A 19361-nucleotide genomic window follows, 5' to 3' on the forward strand; every position below is an offset into this window, starting at 1 on the left:
GGTGGTGAGAGGAAGAGAGACGGGGCAAGAGACAGAAGAGAAGAAACGGGAGGGCAGACACAGAGACCAACAGACACACAGGGACTTAATCACAATGGTTATTGCTCTGAGCGCCCGATGCAGGAGCCACGGGCCACAGATGTCTGCTTAGACTTAAATTAAATTAAATTAAAAATTCAGTTCTGCAATCATCCTAGTCACATTTCAAGGGCTCAACAACCACATGTGATTAATGGCCACCACCCTGGCAGCACGGAACAGAGCGTCTCTGGCACCACACAGACGTCTCCTGGGTAGTGCTGCTCTGTACCCTTTGGTATCGTGTAAACTTTTTATAGTGAGCGTGTTATACTTTTGGAGTCCGCAAGGAGAATAAAGACATTTCCAATCTGAAAAAGAAACACACAGGGTTTTGGTCCCGCTGTCCCATTCTGCATCTCTCTAATAGTTCTTTTTCAAACAGCACAGAAGGAAGTTCAAAAGGGAGTTCATAAGGGCTTAATGATCTAGATGCTGCCAATTTCTCGAAGTTCGTTGATTGTTACTAAGTCAGTTAATACTTAACAAGAGTTCAGATGCCACCAAAATAAGGAAGACAACAACATATATTTGGAACGTCGTGACATCGCTCTTATTCTCTAAAATCTAAAAAAAAAAAAAGGTCATGTTACTCATTCTTAGTAAAGCAAGCACACTTGAGAGAAACCTCTTACAGTTTAGACCAACATTTTAAATTGAAGCTTTTCTTCAAAAGAATAATAGCATTTAAAAATAGTATTCATTTTTTTCTGATTCAATTCAGTACAAAGTAGAGAAGAAAAAATAAAGCCAAAAGTTAACAAAGAAAAAGTGCCACATTAACTGTAAAAGAAAATGGCAATGCTAAGAACCAGTTTTCAAATGAAAGCTGTAACACCAGAACAACAGTTTCTAAAGACTTTTTCATGTAATAGAAGTTTGGATCATCTGGTGGGGTTTTAAGAAAATAACACTTTCCTAAAGAAAAGTTAAAGTCCAGAAAAACATAAGGCACATATACGTTTACGGGAAATGCACAAATAACATTTTGAGACCCTCTGTCCCCTCCAAAAAAACCACCGACTGCTGCTGAAAGATTACAGTCCCAGTCCCTCCTGCTGTCCCCAGCAGCATCCACTTACCCACTGGGTCCAAGGGCAGATCTAATCTGGGCCCTCAAAGTTCTCCTGAAAACCCTGCACAGTATCACATCCACCTTCCTTCCTAGGTAGCTACCTGCTACTCTCCTGCCGGACCCTAAGTTCCAATCACAACCATGTGTCCAAGGTTCCTACCATGGGGCTTTGCCTAATACAAAAATATACAAAGTCCCAGTAATTAAGATGGTATAAAATGGCACAAGAATATATTGTAGAACAGTGGAGCAGAAAGAACTCTTGCACATTGAGCAATCCGAATACAAGACAAAGTGGCAATACATATCAGTGGAGAAAAAGATGGGACTATGCAATCAGAGATGCTGGTTCGTGCCACTGGTTTATTCGCATGGAAAATTATTCCCTATCTCATACCACACACACAAATAAATTCCATGTGGATTAGACTCATGCTAAAGAGCAGAACAAACTTTTACAAGAAAATATGGTAGGATCTCTTTATGACCCCAAAGTACTCAGAGTACGGTGGGATTTATTAAACATGATGCAAAAAGCCAACCATAAATGAACAGACTAATAAATGTGACTTGATTAAAATGTAAACTTGCACACAACAAAGCACATCATAAAAGATAAGCCACTGGGAGAACATACTTGAAATGCAAAATATCAACAAAAGATAAGCAGCCAGAATATATAAAGAACTAAAGATACATAAGCGGGGGAAGCAATCCAATAGGAAAACACACAGAAGAGAAACAACTCACTGAAGAGGAAACTGAAATAGCCCAATAAACATAGAGAAAAGATGCTCACACTAGAAAACAAAAAAATGTACTACAAATTAGCAAAAAAAAAAAAACAACCACACCCGGAAATTTGACAATACCAAGGCTTGGCAAGGATATGGAACACGAGGAACTCTCAGACATTGCTATCAGGAGCTGTACTTGGTACACCTGCTCTGGAGAATGATCTGGCCACATCTCGTGAAGTCAAGGATGCACATGCCCTATGAACCAGCAATTCTACCTCTAGGAAACTCGAAAGAAGATGTTAAATATGCACAAGAAGACAGTATCACATGCTCATAGCAACACTGTTTAATAGCAAAGCATGGAAATAACCAAAACTCCCACTGATAGCAAATGAACAAACTATCATAATCCTAGAATACCAGAAGCAAAAATGGTTAACAGTAGCGAATGACAGGAATTATTGCTACACACATCTGTACGGATATATCTCACACACAACAGTTAAATGAACAAGTTGCAGAAATATACACAGACTATGATACCATACTGCACAAAGTTCAAGATGCACAGAGTAAATACACTGTTTATAAATATACACGCATGTATCGAAACCCATGTAAGGGAGTAACACACTCTCACTTCAGGATGATGGTTCTTCTGCAAAAGGAAGAAGGGGGGGGGAAGCATCTGGCAGGGCTACAGAGGGGGCGTCAACTATTTGCAAGACATTTTGTATCACTTTAACGTAAAGCGAAGGTAGCAAAATGTTAAGATTCCACTTAAGCTAAGCAGAGATTATATTATTCTCCGTATTTTTCTAAATTCATATATTTCAAAGCTTCAAGGAACCTGCATTTTAAAGAAAAGGCAGCAGAGGCTGACATCTACAAAGTGGCTGTCTCCTAACATCAAGCCTGTGGTTATGGACAGCTTTTCTTTTTTCTTGCCTTCTATATGTATACATATATTTTTTTTCCCCAGAAAGTCAACCCAGATACTTCTAGTCCAATTTCTTCTCCTATCTTACTCCCAAAACCAACACTGTATTTTCTTGCTCTTTTGGGTTCTTGGAGGGCCTACTAGATGCATTCTCACTTGTCTATAAATTATGCATTAAATGCCTACAATGTGCCAGTTCCTGTGCCAGGAGCTGGAGAAAGATACACTGTCTCTTCCTCCACAGAGGTTAGCCTCAAGGAACAGGAACATTAAATAAACACGGAAAAAAACTATACAATTAAAATTGTGGGAACATTATGAAGGAAAAGAACAGGTGCTCTGGGCCCACATAATAGAATGGCCCAGTTTAACCTAGGTTGCATAGGAGGCATACGCAAATGCCAGGAAGGAAAGGATGGAGGGGCAGAAACCAGAGACAGAAACCAGCCAAGTGTCGTTCTCACTAGGCTGGCGCAACTCAAGGGCAAGGATTGCTTCTGATTCTTATCTGTGCCCATGACTTCGTTGGTGCTTGAACAAATGCTCTCTGGCTGATTCTAAGGCAGCCTCTGAGCAATCAGGAGATTCTGTGCCTGTAGCTCTAAGGCAGGAAAGCAGTCCCTTGGGGATGGCCCAGGAGGTGAAAGGAGTAACAGAGAAACAGGCGGAACAGAGTCTGAACCCACTGTGTATAGAAACTCACACACATCATGCTCCACATCGTGACAGAGCTGAGCCTTTTTCTTCATGTGTCCATCGTTTATCCACCTCCTTCCTTGTACAGTACCCTCCCCCCTACCCTATTCATCAATTCAATACTTTTAAGGGGATCTATGTGTGCCAAGCTAGGGGCATTAAGACCCACATAAGCATAGCCTCTGCCACCAAGAGTTTTCCTTCTAGACCAGTGGATCACAACCAAGGGTGACTGTGTCACCCAGGGAACAATGTGTGGAGACATGTTTGGTTGTCACAATGCAGCAGGACAGGAGGTGTGCTACTGCCATCTAGCACGTAGGGTCCAGGGATGCGGCTAAGCATTCTATGATGACTCTTGCAGCGACAGTCTCCCACAGCCAAATGTCAGCAATGCCAAGGCAGGAAAACCTGGGGAGATGTTTAGAACCGTGTAGAAGTTGACTGCTAAAGCAGGGCAAATGTCAGGGGTCAAAAGCCAGAAGCCAAGGAAGTCAAATGTCAGAGGCGTAGGAGAGTGGTAAACACCAGGTCATTGGATAAGCAAAGAAACAACGTCAAGAGTGCTGAGGTTGAGGAACTTGCTCTGGACAATGAGCAACGTAATCACACCACAATGCCAGAAGAGAATAAAATGCCGTCCAAATACAAGGTGCAGCATCTAATCTAGAATCAGGGGTGCAAAGGTGCCCTCGGAAGTGACATCTAATTAAAAACCTGAAAACCAGATGAGTTCGAAAGGGATGTGAAGACGAAGGCAGGGTAAAGGGGCCATTCCAGACAGAAGGCACAGCCGGCGGGCAAGCGGGACTACGGAACGGAGGAACACATCTGTACGGCGGAAAGTGGGAGGGGCTCCGGGGCTGGAGAGGCGGCCGCCCTATCATAACGGGCTTGTGTGATGGCTTAAGAAACACAGACGTTATCTTTAAGGCAGTAAGAAGCCACCGAAAGAATTTACACAGAGGAGTGACACGAACAAGCTTGTTTTAGGACAAAGGACTGCTAAGAAACTGAGTGGGAGGGAGCTCCTGACATCCAGACGACGGTCGTGGCCTAACGCTGCCCCTTGGAACGCAGGGGAGGCATTCAAGAGACGCTCAGGTATTAAGCACCACTCCAGTTCTCTGCCGAGTAATTCCAAGCCCCCCAGACTCCAAAACCTTAAAGTTTTTACATAATTCATCTGTGGCCCAGCCTAACCAGAATTATGTGGCAGCAAACCCAGAACCTGAACTTACTTGAGGCTATTAATAGCACATTTATCCTATTTAATGTGAATATTTCAAGACAGAAGGACAAATGCTTGATTATGGGGTGACGTCCCAGACCTCACTGGGTAGCATATTAACTTTTTAAGATTCAAAGAAGTCCATATTCCAAAAATGCAGCTGGGCCCCAGGGTTTACGATAAGGGATCGTGGACTTACACAAGGTGCTAAGTAAACCGTTGTCAAACTCCAGTGAACTGGGCAAAGCAGTTTTCTGGATGATTATTTGTGCAGAATATTTTTCTAAGTCACTATCCTTACTATCAACAGCATGACACTTCCAGATACCACATATATACATACCACATGATTTATTTGATGTAACTTTCCCTTAAAAACCTAGAAATTTGGCATGCGATCCTAACAGACACAGCAGCAGGATATGGGGAAAGAACTAAAATTATTTCACCAAAATTTATCTGTTGACTTCATCATTCTCCATCCTCCCCAGGACCGCCACACAGAAGGCAGAGTAGGTACACTCAGTCACAGTGAACCAGACCTTCACCTTAGTAGAATAATTCCAAGTAAAGCCAGTTAGGAGTTGCAAGAGCCTGAGGTCACCTCCCAATCACCGCCAGCACAGCCACAAACACATCAGTGACTGGATACTTTCTCAGCAGAGGAGACCTGGCCCTTTGTACTTGTGCCAGGTGGTCACTGGGCACAGCGGCAGTGGCGAGGAGGGCGGGCCTGGGTCACGCTCTCATTCGTTCCCTCCTTCCCTCCCCACGTATCTGTGTCCCAGGCACTGTGTATTCTAGGTGCTCAGCATCTAACACTTCGTGAGACAGACGTGGTCCCTCAGAGGTTATGAATTTTACCAGGGCACAAGGAGATGACACATGTAATTACAACCAGGTGTAAGAAGTTAGGATGGGAAAGCATAATGATGACAATATGCAGCAGAGGGACCCAACGAAGTCGGCAGGGAAGACTCTAGAAAGACCTCTTTGAGAAAGTGATACTGAAACGGAGACCTAATGTATAGTTACAAATTTTGATCTGAAGGTACTAGAAAGAGAGGAAGGAGTTGAACTGAAGTAAACCAGACGACAGGAGAAAACAGTGGTTGAAAACTAAGGGTGGGAGGGGAAGCCAGAGGAGGCCTGAGCCAGCAGAAACATGGAGGAACACAGCCTCCAGTGCGGGCTGGACACGAGCTATCGTCTATTCATCCTCCTGGAAATGGGACGACGCTTGCTCATGTTCTGAAGGTATTTTGCACTTAAAAAAAACACCAAACAAATGTGGGAAGTGTTTTTAAAATACTCAAACACTTATTTTATGCTTATGTGAGTGAGGGGAAGACGACCCTTCAAATGTAATAAAGTACACCTAAAATGCACTTCAAGTGGACTAAATAAATAGTTGTGTACTGAAACACTGAGAACACTGAGAGCGAGTCTGAATGGTAAATTAGGTCAGCAGTATGCTGCCAACCTTGTAAAGCACTATGGTCTCTGGCAGAGTATAAGAAAATCATAAATTTACCAGAAACATAACTGAGATATTCGGATGTCAATGGAGATGACTTGGGCACATTAAAGTTTCCAACCACAAATATACCCGTGTAAAGCATACTCTGTATTTTGAACCTACGACAGCCGGAAAAGCAAACGCTAGTGTTCTACCCCAACGACCCCAAGGAACCAGCCATTCACTGCCACCATGTTTATTCAGAGGCCCTTGTCATCCCACGCCAGAGTAGCAGACTTTTAAAAACTAGTGTTAGTTGGGCGCCTGGGTGGCTCAGTCAGTTAAACATCCAACTTCAGCTCAGGTCATGACCGCACGGTTTGTGAGTTCGAGCTCCACGTCGGGCTCTGTGTTGACAGCTCGGAGCCTGGAGCCTGCTTCGGATCCTGTGTCTCCCTCTTTCTCTCCCCCTCCCCCACTCACACTCTGTCTCTCAAAAATGAATAAAAGTTAAAAAAAAAATTTTTTTTAAAGAACTAGCGTTAGCCATTTTAGTTCTATCTGTGTAATACTTTTTATCCTGTATTTCAAGAGACCTTCTAAACCAAAAGAGCTCTCAGCTAACTCAGTACACCCAGGAGAATCTGGGGGAAATGAAGCCTGCTGCATGGGGAGGCAACGCCTCACAACCTCACAGGCGTTACTTAGTTTCTCTGTGAATAGGCTTTTCTTTCTTTCTTTCTGTCTTTTGTTAACTCCTCTCCTCCTCAGCCTTTGCTAGAGTCCCGTACTGACCACGCAGCCCCTCCTGAAGGCCTCAGCGACTGGGCCTCGTGTGTACTCTCCTCTCTGCATAAGCCCTTGCCGTCGGCTGGAGAAGTTGGACTTCCCTCTCGCTTTCCAGGGTCCCCGAAATTCAGCTTCCTCGACAACGGGAACCTTCCCATCCTCTCCAACCCCCCACGAAACAATCCCATGCCAGGCTCACCCTAGAACCCGAACTCTGCGACGACACTATCTCCTCGTTCTTGATGTCCCTTGTACCTCTTTGTTCAGCCCACCTGCACTCCCTCCCTCTCGCCCTCCATCAATTCTACCTTCAACTAATATTCACCAAATACTTGCCTTTTGCCAAGTTCTGTTCTGGGTATGGGGGGAACACAGCACTTAAAAATTAAGACATAATAACTCACAAATACACGAATAAGGAAATAAAATGTATACCGTCAAAGAGTGATAAGTACTGCAGAGACAAACAGAAAGGCAGAGAATGGGGATGTTAGTACTTGGCAAGAGAAGCCCCATTTCAGAGAGGGTGGCCAGAAAATCCCTGGGAGGAAGACACCTGAATAACCCTAACCCTGAAGGAGGTGAGGGATCAAGCTGCAAATAATACTCGTGGGGGCGCCTGGGTGGATCAGTTAGTTATGTGTCTCTTTTTTTTTTTTTTTAATTTTTTTTGATGTTTATTTTTTTTTAATTTTTTTCAATGTTTTTTATTTATTTTTGAGACAGACAGAGACAGAGCATGAACAGGGGAGGGGCAGAGAGAGAGGGAGACAGAGAATCAGAAGCAGGCTCCAGGCTCTGAGCCATCAGCCCAGAGCCCGACGCGGGGCTCGAACTCACGGACCACGAGATCGTGACCTGAGCCGAAGTCAGACGCTTAACCGACTGAGCCACCCAGGCGCCCCTTGATGTTTATTTTTGAGAGACACACACATTGTGTGAGCAGGGGAGGGGCAGAGAGCCAGGGAGACACAGAATCGGAAGCAGGCTCCAGGCTCTGAGCTGTCAGCACAGAGCCCGACGCGGGGCTCCAACTCGCAAACTGGGAGATCGTGACCTCAGCCAAAGTCGGATGCTTCACCGCATAGGCGCCTCCATGAATCTGACTCTTTTTTTAGGCTCAGGCCATGATCTCACGGTTCGTGCCTGTTTGGGATTCTCTCTCTCCCTCTCTTTCTGCCACTCCCCTGTGCTTGCTCTCTCTCAAAATAAATAAACTAATTTAAAAACGGGGACAGAAACACTCAGACTTCTGCTACAGACTGACCCCTCTGGCTGCTGCATGAAGCACAGGCTGCAGTGGAGAGAGAAACCCTGGCTCGCTCTCACCTTGCTTCTCCTGAAGCCCCATCAGGGTACTTCTCCGCCCCACAGCCCTCAAGCTACCGGACTTGGAGAGGGGGCAGGTATCATCCCTGCTATCCACCATCACTCCCCCACCTCCCCGGAGGCCCCTGGCTTCGAATGTCCTGTCATCAGACCTCCCCCACTCCTGTGGCTGCTATCCAACACCCCTCACCCCCATGACCACCTGCCAAACCAAGAATACTCCTCGGTCGTCACTTTCACGCACCTACCCTCTGACCACCACCTCCTAGATTTCCAGCTCACTTTCGTCCATAACCTGGATCCGACAATCCATTCACCCTCCCGGGGCGTCCACGCCACTGATCCTACCACCCTTTCACTGTCCGTCATTCCTTGATATGGTCACTTCCCTCTTCCACTTAACAGCCAGTCCCTTCAACTGCACTGCTACTTTGTGCCTGCTTGGCAGATGGTCTATGACGATTATATTAAATCCCACTCTGCCCCTGCCCAGGGAACAGCTGATGGCGTGGAAGGAAGTCCAAAGACTTCAAGAGCAGAGGACAGCTCTTGAGTAGGTGAGAAGGGCTGGTATCCAGCACAGAAGGGGCGCCGCAGACGGGGCCTGTGGGGGGTGGGGGAGGGAAAGCTGAGCGCAGGGCACAGGTTCTGCTGGGCGGCAGCGTTTGGCAGAAGCTGCCTTCTGGTTGCTTCTACGTTCCCAGTGGGCGGGAGCCAGGCCATGCAGTGAGAGTGAGGGAACGACAGTGGAGGGAGGATGGAGGAAAGGAGAGAGCAGCAGAGCAGGCCAGCGAATGACCGTGCACGGCCCGTCTTGGGTTACCCAGCCCTCCTCTGCCCTCACTCCTCTCTGCCAGCCTGGAACCGGGCAGGGGCGGTGGAGGGGAGACGGCCGCTTCACCGATACCAGTATTTAACTCTGCTCCCCCATGCAGATCCCTAAGGCCAAGCACTGCTGGACACAGTCCGAAAACAGAGAGGATTCTGTCCCCGACGCCCGCAGGTTAGTTCATTTCAGGTGGACTCCCAACGCTCCTCAGTAAACCCTTTACTCACCGCTGCTTAATGCCAACGCCAGAGCCCGCAGCACGTGAGGATCCCTGCTTTCTTTAGGTTCCCGGCAACACCCCTTCACCCTGAGCAGCTGAACGTGGCTTCCGTTTTATCGAGGGCAAAGGTCACTTGATGTGAGTGAGCTTCTTCACAACTTCCTTTCTCTAGGGCTCAAACCCCCTGCGTGTTTAACATCGACTGTCCTTTCCTCTCGGCTCACAAACGCTCTTCCCTTTGTTGTCCGGCCAACCCCACCTCTCTCGCTACTTCTTTCGGCCCCAACCTACAGAGCTTTATTCAGTCATCCTACCCTTCCTGCCTCTTGAATTTGTTACATGCACAGGTTATGAAGAGAAAAAGGTATTCCAGATAAAAGAACCAAAATCAACAAATGACACGAGCGGACGGAATATGGAAGATGCGCGAAAACAGCTATAAACTGGTCTCACTACACAGCAGGGTGTGCTGGAGAGTGACAGAAAACAAAGGTAGATGGGGAGGGTGGGACAGGATCACAGTGCAGGCTGATCATTTCTGAACAGGGAAACACTCCTGATGGAAACAGTGTTTAAGGGAGATGAGACTCCGCACAGGATGGGATGGGAAAGAAGGGACTCGCACTGAAAACAGGAACAGGATGAGGGGGTTGGGGGCAGGGAGGGTGGAAGGCAAGAGGGTGAGGCAATCATCCTGACAAGTATACTGAGAGTCTGGTCAAATGCAGAGGCGGTGAGAAGGAAGAAAAGACAAAAGGCATTTCCCTTTGGGGCGCCTGGGTGGTTCAGTCACTTAAGCGTCTGACTCTTGGTTTTGGCTCCGGTCATGATCTCACAGGTTCGTGGGTTCGAGCCCTTACATGGGGCTCTGCACTGACAACAACGAGTGGACTTGGGATTCCCTCTCTCTCTCTCTCTCTCTCAATAAATAAATAAACTTAAAAAAAAAAAAAAAAGGCATTTCCCAGGAAGAAGTGGACAGCACCTGGTGAATGACAGCACACCGTGGACACAGGGCAGCCCGAGTCCCCTGAGAGAGGGGTACGAGCGCTTGGGGATGGAAGGAACGGTGCTCCACTGGTGACCTCGTTAAGGTCACTGCACTCAGAGGCCGGACGGGGCCAGGGCCTCTGAGACCATGTGATTCAGCCCCCTCACTTTACACATGAGGAAGCAGAGCCTAAAAAAGCGCAATGATTTGTCCAAAGCCTCCAAGCAAGTTGCCAAGGGCTGGAACTGGAGCCCTGACCCCTGCCTCCGTCTACTCCACCTTGCTGCCTCCCCTAAAAACAATGCTGCGCTTCTGATTTGCCCTCTGAAACCCCTGGGGGCCCCACCACTGCTGATGCAATTCGCCCGATGGAAGCGGCCGCCTGTGGCCTCCGCACTTACCTGATCCAGGAGAGTCAGCTCCTGACCATCAGGCGGACAGCTGCTGGGCTGACTCTACCAGGACGTTCCTGAAGATGAGCCTGCCTTGCCCTTGCATGGCTTGCCCAGCTGAGACTGTGTCACGTCTTTGGACGGTTTTGAAGTTTCTACCAAGTACCAAGGTGAGAGAGTAAACACGACATAACCCTACTCCAGGGATCATTAACATGATTTGGAAACTAAAGGGCAAACTATTGACCCTTATTGTTTCCTTCTTCCCCTCCTGTTCCTACTCGGTGACAGAAGTTCGGATACCGTTCGCCCCTTCTGTGTCGGCAATCTTAAACCTTGTGTATGCTTTCCTGGCAAAGACTGCAGTGGTGCTTGGTATTCTTCACAGTGTCAGCTCACAGACCTCCGCTGATAACAAAAAGTCATCCATAATATTACTAGCAAGGCTTCTACGTTTTCTTTTTCCCAGACGATGATGATGAAACACAGAAGTTTCTAGGTAATTTCCCGGTGAACTTTGAGCCTCGACAGAGGTTAACATGAGTATAGCTTCCAGTGTCTTATGGAAAACAAGCACAATTATTTACACTAAATAAATACGGACAACTTACTTGTCTCATTTCCTCTGTCAGTGTCAAAAAAAAGACTTCAACAAGCTAACACAGACTTCAGGAAGCCATCCATATTGAAAGAGATATTTAGAGCGGACTATCCTGAACTACTTGAACTTATTAACAGCTACCTGAATGAAGTCAGTAGATAATCCGGAATAATTTTATCACAGAGGAATTTAGTATTATTTTTTTTCTCTTCTTGCTATTTCAAAGAGCTGCAATGACAAAAAAATTTTTTTGAAGAAAAAATTATAAAATCTGCCAAATCCTTCATTGGAAAATACTGACAATTCTGTTTTCAAAGAACAGTTTTCAAAGACCAGCCCCCACAGAAAAGACAGTAATGCAATTAAAAGGTACACAATTTAGGTACTGAACTTGACCCCTCAGTTTGTTTTCTTCCACCTTTATTTCCTCATACTATCCACTCTGAAATTTATTATTTTTTACCACATGCTGTCAGTACCTCAAAAGCTTATACTGAACCTCTGTTTGCTTAGCAGCCTCAAGATTCTCCTTTGTGACTAAGTGTTCAGTTTATTTTCACACACGTAAACTAAGCCCTTGAACTTGGGGTGAGGAAAAGCATTGGGCTCAAAGTTTGGAAAGGAAGGAACTACACAACAGCTTCCTTTAGAACAGCCTGCATTTTCAGCTTCCTGTATGAAAATAATATTGTATTTTTATAGTAATTGCTAAGAAACAATGAAGAAATTATAATCAAGCCTTTGTATAGTTAAGCCTCAAATCCCTTAAAGAGCAAACAATTTCTTCCAGTAATTTAGATATTTAAATCAAGCAAAGAACAAGAAAAGAGACGAATAAATAGAAATGTGGTACAAATCTTAAAGTGGATTATACAATTTTCGGATTACTATAAGGAGCTCACATTTTCTTTCACTGAATGACAGGCATTAAGACTTTCAGCTTTAAAAATCCCAAATATCAAGCTATTGCATTTAGTAGAGACGACGGGGGAAAGGTTTTCTTTGTCAGTGCAGGGGATGCGACCGTTGTTGTGAAACTGTTTTGATTCAAACACATAAACACACACACGCGCGCACGCGCGCACACACACACACACACCCCCCCCCCCCACATTTATTAAACACAGCTTTTCAGACTCTAAGTGAAGCAGAGATAATTGAGTATTCTGTTTAAAAATAGAATTCAAATGCCCCCGGAACCTGGGATCCGAGGGGAGGGAGAAGGCGCCTCCTCGGGGCTGGCTCTCGAGGGCCTCTGTGCCACAGCACAGCCACAGGCCCGGCAGTCGGCTTCCAAGGCCATCCCTCACACACGGGTTTCAACAGCTAACACGTGCACCGCCAGAAAGCAGCTTCTGCTGTTCGTCACTCTGGGTTCTCTGCGCACATAATTCAGTATGTTACTACCATGCATTTAGAAGTTTCCTACCAAGGGTCGTTAAACGAACGGAAGCTCATAATGAAATCCAGCCTCTTGTTCTCCCCGTATTCTTGCCTGCATGCTGGCGCTTCGTCTTACACATTCGAGATTCAAGTGTGGGAGAGAACGTCATTCCCCTGGGCCACTCAGGAAAGAGCATCTAGAGATGTAGAAAGCTCTAGAACAATTTCCTGGATGTTATTTAACCTGCCCTGATCCCACAGCATCCAGCAGCCGACCTAGCAGCTGGTTCACAAATCCACGGCCCCGCAGAAGCATACGGCCCCTGTCTAGGAGACCAAAGCCAGGCGGACAGCAGCCCGACTCACAGTAAGCTCCAACACGGCCAGCGCCACAGTCCACTGCTACGGCCCAAACTCCGCCAAGGAGAGGGGTGCCTGGAGGAGAAGCCGTGGTGGCCAACGTCTGGAACGAGCGCTCAGGGTTCCCTGTCCCTACCTGGCATCAGACACCTGGAAAAGACGACGAACGAAGGTGCGCCTTCACAGTTCCCAATAACCCTTACCGTGTCCTCTCCCTGGAGCACCCTGTGCCATACTGCCCCCGACCCTTCTGCACCCTCCTGGCCGGTGACCGCCACCCCACATGCACCTTATTCACTGGTTCACTCTATCTTTTCATGCGCCCACGAGGGTCTCAGGTCAGCGGGGTGAGGAAGGTCATCTGTTCGTCTCTGTGTTTATCCCTGGTTTCCAGCACAGTAATTGGCACGGGGCAGTCCTTCAGTATTTGTTACTGAACTTTTTGTTGGCGAGTTGTCAGAGACCGAAATGAAGTCTATTTTCTAGTACGTTCACCTCCTAGCCCCGCCCCCAACCATGCCTACCTCCTACTCTATGCCTGGTGCTTATTCCTCATATCTGATGAAAACTACTATCAGGGAAGGATATAATAAATCCCTTCAACGTGAAAGGAAAAAGACAGATATGTGGTTGACCTCTCCTAGTGACCCTACAAAACGATGGCATGTCAATCACCTAGATGTGAATGGAAGAGACTCCCGGTGGAAGCCCGGAGGCATACCGCGGGCAACTGCTTCCCTCCTACACACAGCCAGACCACTGCATGAAGTTTTCAGGTTCGTTTTTTCCCTGCGTCTTCGGCCCCGCTGGCTCTGTCTGCCATCTCTGTCCCTGGTGCCCTAGACCCACCTGAAAACACGACACAACTTTAAATAACATACTGAACAAATGCATGACAGCCATACAGTACCCTTCACTTCCTATCTGTCCCTTTACATTCTCGGCAAAGGCGGGAGCTGCCTGAGGGCAGGAGCCACGTGTACTTCTCTACACTGGGTCCTAGCCAATGCTGAGCACACAGTAGACATGCAACAGGGCGTTACACACAAGATTTGCAATCCAGCAAGCATGGGAAATGTTTTACAAACAGACTACCCTCACTGTTACAAAAGCATCCAAAATAAACAGAAATCTGGAATGAGCAATGATAATATTGATGCCGTTAAAAAAGCAACGCACGTTTCCTTACAAGCTTTACTAAATGTCAGACTCTGAGCTACGCCCTTCACAAGACAGTCTCTCATTTAATCCTCATGATGTTTGGAGATGTCCAACACCTCAGTTACACTGTGAACTGGGGCAGTCGGCAGACTGACTGCAGAGAACATTCAAATGGCTCATGAAATCAAATATTTAGCATCCCCCAAATATTTCCTAACGGTATGGCTAAGAAGATGTAAAGCGATTTAAAAGAACTGCTTTAAAATACCTTTTCATCTCTGAGCCCAAACCCATGCAGTTTCCTTTGTGGGCACACCACCTCTGTCCCACCCTCCCTGTCGGTCAGACAAATCTCGCACACCCTGAAAGTCCGCTCAAGCATCGCCCAGCTCCGGCAGTGCTCCCACAGCACCTCGCACATGTCCACATTCTACCAGCGGCCCTGATCTGGTCCCTGTGTCTGATTATTTCCCCAGGAGAATCTGAGCTCCTGGCGGCAGAGAACCTTGTCTTTCCATCTGGGTACCCAGGTCTCTAGCATCTACCACACAACAAGTGCACGGTCACTGTTTGTCTTCGAAATAGTTGTAAGAGTAGCTTTACAATTTTTAGTTTGCAATGCCTATCTCTCACAGAAGATCTGTATCAAGATCAACATCATAACTTTCAACTCAATAATTTAAATCTGTCTCCATAGCAACTCGGCAAAGTGCTTCTTACAATACTGAGAAAGGCAGGCTCTAACTTCAGGTTCAACGCACTGAAATACTTCACAATCATTTGCTTTTGTTCTTAGCAGGAAGAGACAGAATGACAGCATTTAACTCTCTGTAACTTCTAAGAACACTCTAACTTCACCATTAACAATAAATCAAAACTTATTTTTTTCTAACATAACTAGACTGTCATCTCCATTAATAAAGAGACAGCATCTTATTACTTCCCAAATTGAAAGTATCTGTAAGAGAACAATACATCTAATGAGGGCCATAGCTGTATTTCAGACTCTGACAGACCAAAAGATATAAATTGTGACACTCTATTTTTAAAGTAAACATCACTTCTTTCTGACAGTTGACCTTTTATAAAAGATGTCATGGACAATTCTAGAAGAGATTAGAGGAGAGACTTCTATGGGCGAATGTAAAACATGGCCCAAATTAGGCAAGGGGGTGGCATAAAACAACTCAAGACCTCTATCAGTTCAGTAATTTTAACTCAAAGGCAAGGTAAAACGAATTCGACTTTTCATCTTTCATTATAATGGCTGCGTGCTTTCTGAAAGTTTGCTGATTTCCAGGATATTAAATTTCAAGTTCTGGGCATTTGTTCACTTTTTTTTTTCCCCCCTTAATACTTGGTTGGTTCCCTTCCTTCCTGCCAGACGCTCCCTCCACCCCTAAGTATTAGACCTCTAAAAACGACTGGTGGTACCCTGACGGCCCTAAGTTCTTGTAAGGGTAACAAAGCAGAAATGTAAATATACCTCACGGACAGGCTAACTCTACTAACTATACACTCCTATTTCTTTACTACAGATGCCAAAGAAACATAGATGATGACCACACATCCTACCTGGAAAAGCTATCTAGGGAAGGGGAGTTATTAAACCCTAACGGAAAAGATCTCATCCGAAATTTAGTATCTTTCAAAGCTTACGTTGAAAAGCCTGTCCTTCTCAAATTTTCCTCCCGGAAATAATGGTATATTAACAGAAACAATACTCATTTTTTGGTTTTGGTTTTTTATGACAAATAGGATGCTCCGCTTTATGGGTGAAAGCTCAACAATTTAGATAATGAAGGCCTCCGATAATGCAGAGACTCACTGATATGCTTAAAAGGCAAGATTCAGCTGCAGGAATACACGAACAGAAATTCACTGCGCCGTCCTGGTGAGTGCAGAATACACAGACATCAATCCACTGCAGGAGCCTCATGTATCATGTTTACTCATGAGTGTTTCTGCTGCTTTTGAGCAGCATCCGAGGAACATGAATTTCCGCAGTAACTTAGGAGACCAGGTCACCTGGCTTCTAGAAGTCTCTATCAGAAACTCTAAAAAATGGCGAGAAGAATGAGAAAATAAACCTGGCCCACACATTCAAACAATTTGTCCTTTTATAGGTCCCTGCCACCTGAATAAGTAATGTTCAGTCTTTTGGGCCGAACTATGGTTCAGGACCTCACACCTCAACATTCTCCATGCTACATACCACGTCAGAGTTCACTCGTAATTTGTGCCTGTAAGTTTTTTTTTTTTTTTTTTTATTCTGGCTCAAGAGCACCCTTTGAAAAGAAATGGTCATCCATTCATCAGGTAGACTATGTATGAATACATAACATCATCAGGTAATTTTGTTATTTTTTTTTCCAGTAGCACATCGTAGTCTCTGTGCTTCAGCATCCAGAAACCAGGCAGAACTTGGCCCACAGGGAGGTTCAGTACCACATGACTGACTCAGCACAGCTTTAATTCCGTGTAGTACCCTACAGTACAGAAAGACGAAGCAGGGGCCAGTCGCCTCTTTAAAAGTGCTCCTTCAGTTCCAATAATTTCAATTTCAGCACCTAATTTGCTGTGGCTCTGCTAGACTGGCTTTGTGAAGGCATTAAAAGCGGACTGTGTTTGTAGCCAACTGGCCTGTGTACCTAATGTAAAAGGGTAGCTACATCACAGTGACATCCCATTCTGATTGCAGCAGTGAAAATGGGACTCCATGGAGGTATCCCAGGGATCCAAACAAGTCCGTGGACCTAATAAGCACAAGGTAATACCACAAAGCCTGTCAATAACACTAAGAAAACACCTCAGCTCATTCTTCTCGCTCAAATGTTCCCGGAGTGGAAAAAGAAGAGGAAGACGAAGAGGGAAAGATTCAAAGAGAGAGATGAGAGAAGAGAAGGGAATATGAATACATTTATTAGATAAATAGTATATCCTTACTCTCTGAACATTATGCATCAAACTCAATGTTTCCTATATAACGCCATCTCCCTGAGCACTTTTTTTTTAATGTTTATTAATTTTTGAGAAAGAGAGAGCAAGCAGGGGAGGGGTAGAGAGAGAGGGAGACACAGAACTCAAAGCAGGCTCCAGGCTTAGTGCTGTCAGCACAGAGCCTGACACGAGGCTTGAACTCACGAACTGAGATTAATGATGTGAGCTGAAGACAGAGGCTTAACCCACTGAGCCACCCAGGTGCCCTTCCCTGAGCACCTTTTAAGTCAGGAGTTCTGCCGGGTGCTGGGAAACGGAGATAAATAAGACCAATTCCCTGCCTTTAAGGTTTTTTAGGAAGACAGACAAGAAACCATACAGTCACAACATAGTGTGGTAAGGAACATTAGATGAGAGCAAGGTGTTATGGGAAAAGGGAGGGGGTCTTTAACACAACTGGGCAGGAGGATTGGCAAAGAAGCTAAATCTTAAGAGAATAGATAAGGAAAGGATAGGAAGGTGGGGAAGGAGGGCAGGGGCATTCCAGCAAAGAGAGGGATATGCAAATGATCCCTCTACTCCAATACTCTTTATCACCCGATAATCTCCACCTCACTATCTTCCTTTAACCTGAAGAAAGCTAACGCCTCCACACAGAGGAAAATGGACATTCCGGAGTACATATCACGAGAGGGAAAACTGCACACATGCATGCTGTGGGAATGTTTTATAAACACGAAAACTTGTAATGACAAGAAGCAACACTTGTTTTTGCACATATTGTTTGTTGGACACCTTGTTACAAAGTTTGAGACCAAACAGAAGTGCTAACAGGTTTAAAAAAAATTTTTTTTTTAGTGTTTATTTATTTTTGAGGGAGGGGGGAGGAGGGAAGGAGGGGGGGAGGGAGAGAGAGAGCGCACGCATGCACACACACATACACACACACACACACACACACACACACACACACACGAGTGGGGGGAGGGGCAGAGAGAGAGGGAGACACAGAATCCAAAGCAGGCTCCAGGCTCTGAGCTGTCAGCACAGAGCCCGACACAGGGCTTGAACCCACGAGCCATGAGATCATGACCCGAGCTAAAGTCGGACACTTAACCCCTGAGCCACCAAGTTTTAACAGGTTTTAAAGCAATTATAAATGTATGAAAATCAGGTGCATTTGTTTAATTAGAAAAATATATATATAACCTAAAAACAGATGAAGTGGATGAGGTTGGAATCACTCTGGAAAACAAAAACTCTGAGATTCTTATGTCCATGTGACTCTTAATTATTTCCTCGAGTCCTTGAGAAAGGAAAAACGGTTCCCTTGTCAAATAGTTTTAAACATTTACTAAGTGCTAACTCATATATTTTCTCGTTTAAACCACAACCAGAGGAAAAGTGTCTTCAGGCTACGGTCCCAGTTACAGAGTATAAAGTAGGGAGGCAGGATTAGAATCCAGTTTTTCTGACTCAAAGTCTGGGCACCCTTACAAACTAGACACTTAATCCCGCTTAATCTCATCGCTGTTTTCTCCTCTAAAAAACTAATTTTGAGAAACAAACTGTTAAAGGAATAGCTTGCTCTTTCAACCATAAATTATTTTAAAATACTCAGGTTCACAGTGCCCACCCTCTCCTTGTAAGAGAAACTAAAATAATGCACATAATAACTCTCTGCCCTCATGGCCATTTGAAAATAACTCCATTTCTTTCTCTTCTGTTTCTTCCCTATAGTTGACCACCAGCCATGCTACTGCTGCCCCAGCAAACAGCTATTACATATTTTTCAAGATCCTAAATACAGTACCTTGATTCAGATTCAACCTTATATGGACACTGAGAAGATATCATTACAATATGCTGGCTTCACTCCATTTATAAAATAATTATACAATTAAGCTTTTTAATGATAAAAATTCTTAAATTCTGTTTAAAGTTTTTTATTTTATTTAAAGTTATAATGTGTTAAAGAAGAGAAATACTCCTCAATGAGACTAAGTTTGCGGCGAGGTATTCATATCTTTATAACAATGCCCCCACTTCCTGCCGCCAGATTTTCCTCCTATTCAACAGTAATCTTGTCAGCAACACCTGCCGCTACTGTTACAGCTCGTTACCATGACCACTGCCAACAGTCTTAA

General features: G+C 45.2%; 2 protein-coding genes across 16 annotated transcripts in view; one reads left to right on the forward strand and one right to left on the reverse strand.

Moving 5' to 3' along the window:
* Positions 1–3743, reverse strand: part of MRTFB (myocardin related transcription factor B) — a 154197-nt gene extending 150454 nt beyond the window's left edge. For both annotated transcript variants that reach the window (XM_042922457.1, XM_042922454.1), the window contains exon 1: positions 3537–3743. The gene's annotated coding sequence lies outside the window, so the exon portion shown is untranslated. The remainder of the gene's footprint in view (positions 1–3536) is intronic.
* Positions 3744–3823: 80 nt separating this feature from the next.
* On the forward strand, positions 3824–19120 carry LOC122210045. Of its 14 annotated transcripts, XR_006197887.1 has the most exons (9): positions 3824–4633; positions 5812–6017; positions 8270–8414; positions 8831–8894; positions 9273–9340; positions 9734–9878; positions 13015–13889; positions 15813–16168; positions 16651–17223. XR_006197887.1 is itself a non-coding variant. In XM_042922459.1 (4 exons), the coding sequence occupies exons 1-4, from the start codon at positions 10853–10855 to the stop codon at positions 15973–15975; spliced, it is 618 nt and encodes a 205-aa protein (XP_042778393.1). In that variant the 5' UTR covers positions 10814–10852; the 3' UTR covers positions 15976–16454. The 14 variants fall into 14 exon arrangements, 1 of the variants encoding a protein (XP_042778393.1); XR_006197888.1 differs by lacking the exon at positions 5812–6017; XR_006197885.1 differs by lacking the exons at positions 5812–6017; positions 8270–8414 and having other exon boundaries at positions 13015–13285; positions 13758–13889.
* Positions 19121–19361: the final 241 nt, after the last annotated feature.

The sequence above is a fragment of the Panthera leo genome, chromosome E3 (assembly GCF_018350215.1).
Source record: "Panthera leo isolate Ple1 chromosome E3, P.leo_Ple1_pat1.1, whole genome shotgun sequence".
Taxonomy (NCBI): Eukaryota; Metazoa; Chordata; class Mammalia; order Carnivora; family Felidae; genus Panthera; species Panthera leo.

Excerpts from the sequence above, each read along its gene's own strand:
- LOC122210045 (XM_042922459.1), top strand. The coding sequence starts at position 10,853 with ATGAGCCTGCCTTGCCCTTGCATGGCTTGCCCAGCTGAGACTGTGTCA. Across the intron at positions 10,940-13,014 it reads AGTTTCTACCAAGTACCAAG|CATCCAGCAGCCGACCTAGC; the intron begins GTGAGAGAGTAA and ends CTGATCCCACAG. Across the intron at positions 13,890-15,812 it reads CCACTGCATGAAGTTTTCAG|ATGCCAAAGAAACATAGATG; the intron begins GTTCGTTTTTTC and ends TCTTTACTACAG.